The sequence below is a fragment of the Cinclus cinclus genome, chromosome 2 (genome assembly GCF_963662255.1).
Source record: "Cinclus cinclus chromosome 2, bCinCin1.1, whole genome shotgun sequence".
NCBI classification, from domain to species: domain Eukaryota; kingdom Metazoa; phylum Chordata; class Aves; order Passeriformes; family Cinclidae; genus Cinclus; species Cinclus cinclus.
The window spans coordinates 30,981,499-30,985,733 of record NC_085047.1 but is presented as its reverse complement, the minus strand read 5'-3'; the positions used below and the strand labels follow the sequence as shown (position 1 = coordinate 30,985,733).

The 4,235-nt window shown below is 38.9% G+C and overlaps 1 gene segment (V, D, J or C); it reads right to left on the bottom strand.

Annotated features, from left to right (window-relative positions):
- Positions 1-2,034: 2,034 nt before the first annotated feature.
- On the bottom strand, positions 2,035-2,577 carry LOC134057849 (T cell receptor beta variable 19-like). The segment is given in 2 exon segments: positions 2,035-2,435; positions 2,529-2,577. Coding segments are annotated over 2 exon segments (450 nt in total).
- Between the last annotated feature and the right edge of the window lie 1,658 nt (positions 2,578-4,235).

Sequence of the window (4,235 nt, the reverse complement as noted above, 5' to 3'; positions counted from 1 at the left end):
TTCCAGTGTAGAAGCATCATCAAGAGAAAGTACTTTTTGTTTTGTCGAATCAGAGTTTATCTTGATGCAGCTTGTTTCCACTTGATTTCACTGTGGCTCTCTAAGACTACAGCTCTGGTTAGGCATTTGGATTCATGCAATTACTAATCTTTTAGCCTTCTTCTGTCCATGATGAACAAAATAAATTCCTTCTACTTCTCTTATGTTTCTGCTCCAGTCCCTTGATCATCTTAGTGACCAACTCTCTGCTGCACTCTACAGTTTTTGATATCTCTGTTGTACTGGGGCTGGGGCAGGGCAGGAATGTGTGTGGACTAGAGAGGTGGTATTCCAGATGTAGTCTCAAGATTGCTTTAACATGCTAACTGCACCCTTGGTAATGCAACCAAAAATACAACTAGCCTTCATTGCTGAAAGAGCTTGCTGCCTATTCATGCTGATTTACTTTTCTGCAAAGTTGTTCTCCTAGCCAGTCAGCTGATATTTAAAGGATTCTCATGAAAGTTCTTTCATCTTTTCTCCAGGGATGTGCCTGTAGTCCAATTATTCCCATCCCAATGAAGAAACACTGCACAGTAGTAACAAATTTAAAATTTCCTTTGAAGATCAGCATGGTTATCCTGCATGTGTGGCAATACTCCTTTGCCCTAAAACATTTACAATGTAATCTGACATGGTTCAGTCTGGGATAAGAATAATATGACAGTGTAGATTCTATGTCTAATTATGGAATGTTCCCACTCTACATCCTTTATTTAAACCTTTCCAAAACTGGAAACACATTATTATTCTTTATTTCAGAACTACCAAATTTTGCAGGTAACTTTTATACAAAACAAGAACCTTGCTTAGTGCTTTTTTGGTTTAGAACAATTTGAGACAATTATCATCATGAAAGGCTTACACCAAAGAGTTTCTCAGGCTATAACTACTCCCACTGCATCAATTAAACTGTCTGGAAGAATGGTGGTGATGGAAAGACACTGGTAAGTCTTTTTGTGTGACATGAAAGAGTCTTCATGCTAAACCAGAAATATCCTGTCAAGGAGGGGATATGCAGTATATAAATTTACATTCACATCCTGTTTGTTCATCCCTCTATATTTTTGTCTTCAAAATACTGATGCCCTCTGAAGCAGTGTTCATATCATGACTTAGCTCACAGTCAGAAAGATTTACAAGGCCTTGCAAAGTTGCCTTGGATAAAAAAACCCCTCAGAACTCAGCCACAGATAAAAGGAATCAACCAGGTTAATACTGAATATTGCTGCCTATTGAGTTGTGAGAGAGACAGTTAAAGAGGTAGATGTGACACGCATCTAGTGGTGGTATGGGATTCACTATGCAGCCAGAAATAAACTCCATAGTCAGAACAATTTCTGAACAAATGAAAATCTGCATGCTCTTTTTTCTTGAATGTGAATTCATTCCACGTTTCATACTACTTTGACTACCTGCCTTTCCACTTTATATCCTCCATATACATACAGCTTTTCAGGATTATTACTATGTACTTGCAGGCCATGGTAATGACTCTTTTGTCATTTTAATCCAGTCAGCTGGATATTAGATTCTATTTAATTTAGATTCTTTAGATTCTATTCCTGCATCATCTTTTGTTCAGACTCCTTTTCATCACCGTTGAAACTGGTAATTCTACAGTTTTCCCGTGATTAGGGTAACCTTTCCAAGCATAGTGAAAAACATCATGTCTCAGGAAGGAATGAGAGTGCACATAGAAATCACTATCTCTAAAGTATTTCAGACTTGTATATGTCAAGCAACTGTTCTGTGTCAGGTAAGAAAATGTCTTAGGGGACAATAACTTGTGGCTGTGTCAACTACAATATAAATTTCCATTATTTTATATCTGCATTTGGTTAACTGTTTTTATTGATTGTTCTGATGAGATGAAAGATAAATGGCAGATCAGGAAAGAGGAGTTCAGCAAGTAGCTTGCATTTCAAATACCTATTTTGCCTAGGTCTTCTTTCTACCTATTCTTGTTCCACCTTCTCAGTAACATCTGGTTTGTCAGTAAGTGATTGCCCTACACACCCTTTTCCTGTGCTGAGAGCAGCTGCCTTCGGAGGGAACGTGCTGAAAGGGGAGAGGTTTATGTAAAGAAAGCAAGTGACTTTGAAGTGTTGTGTCCAAACTACTGGCACAGAAATAGATGGCTGAGTTGTTCAACTTCACAGGCAAAATATCCAAATAGAAATCTGCAAGATTTGGCCGGTTAACTTGGAATCCAGCTGGAATGTCACCCACTTGCTTTTGATTGACACCAAAGGAATAATAAATCAATTGCATCGCCTTCCCTGGCTGCTGCAGATACCAGTACATAGAATTGTGATTATCATTTTGACTGCATTTTAGAGTAACATTCTCATCTTCTCGCACCACAAGACCTGGGGTTTGGGTGATTTCAGCTCCTGCAAAACAGAACAAAATGAAAACACAGTAAAACAAATAAGCCACATTCCCCCAGCAGCAGAGCAGATATTATGGCTCTACTGATTCCTTACTTGTTCTGAAGAAGAGCATTGCCACACACAGAGTCGTCCACATCCTCATTTCTGCCTCAGGAGTCAGTGGACCTCCCCTATACAGAACTTATATAGATCCGTTTCACCTGCTTCCCCTAAACCAATAGCAGATATCTCTGCAACAGCTACATCTACGCTGAAAAACAAGCGCCTTCCTGCAAGGTTTCAAGCAGACACTTTATATGAAGTGCATGTGTTGAAAACACGCAGAAAATTTTAAACTGACTCATCTGGAAGCTTTTCATACTGTACCAATGACAATTATGGTTTTATTTACCCTTGCATGTCTTTTTTTACCTTTTGATATTTTGTTTCCAGAATGAACCAGAAAATGTTTAGTGCAACCAAATAATGTGGTTTCATTTTGTATTGGTAACTGATGGATCTTTTCTTTCGGGAAAAATACAATACCTATGCTCAGACCTTATTTTATTTTTTTTCCTTCTCCACCTGTTAGAGCAAGCGTGCATGATGTTATTTTGGGAAGAGATTTATATGGGACCCTGTTGCAGCCTTTGCACGCAGCAAAAATGAAGGAAAACTGGGTTATTCCTGAAGCAAAGACCTAACAACTTCTTGGCCAGCAGTACCTGTACTAATTATAAGTGCATCTTGCAGGATCCAGAGTGATGCCACTGATTCTGACACAATCTTTTAACCTGTATTAAGAAGACTGATTACTGTCCCACCATGGTGTTTTGGGAGCACAATGGGAGCCATCACACTCCTCATAATTTGCCATTTATGCTCTGAAGTGTGACCCCAGAGGCCAATGTTCATATCAAACAACACAAGACCTGTGCCACTGAAAATATTCTTTCTTATTTAAGTGAAAGGATACCATCTGGTGGAGTGAGGGGGTGTTTACAGTGATCCTTAGAAGATTATTCTTCACAGATCTTTATTTTTGCATTGGCAGATATTAATGGAAAAGGGACTGGAACTAATGTACTAGAGATATATATGTCTGTCGTTAAATGATGAATTGAAAGCATTGACTCACAAGTACACAGGTTCTTTATCTGGACAAGAAAAATCTCACAGATGATATTGAGAATGGGATTCCAGAAACATAATGCAGATGAGGAGGGGAACTAGTGTGTGTAGTAGCTAATAAAGTTCCTTACTAGATATGCTGTAAAAATTGTCCTAAGATGCAGGTAAATGGGATGGGAAGAGAAACCTCTTTTCACTCAGAACACAGTTTTCCTCTGGGTTATACAGGGTACAGGGGGAAGAGGAGGGGTCTACAGCAATGTTACAGGTAAAACCTTTCAGAACAATATCTAGATTCAAATCCCATATTGTTTTGAGACAGGATCTGAATCCAGGCAAACCAGCTCTCTAGTGCACTACAGCACTGTGCTGTAGGGTATCACAAAGTGATTAATGACTAATGCTTTTCTACTGTATAAAAAGCACAAATTTACAGCTTAGACTTCAGATTCTATGTTCGATCAATAAGTATTTGAGTATTTAATACAAAGAGAAAGAAATTCAGGAGGAAAATCTGACTCACAATGTGCTGTCGCACACCAGTGGCTAAGTGTAAGTGATTAAGTGAGGGCAGTTGGAGGGAGAGACCTCATCACCTAATCCTGGCAGTGAGATTGGTGGGAGGTTGGCCTTCCTGATGAAGCTGTAAAAATAAAGGCATCAAAATGTCTTGCTGGTACTCTGAGCATA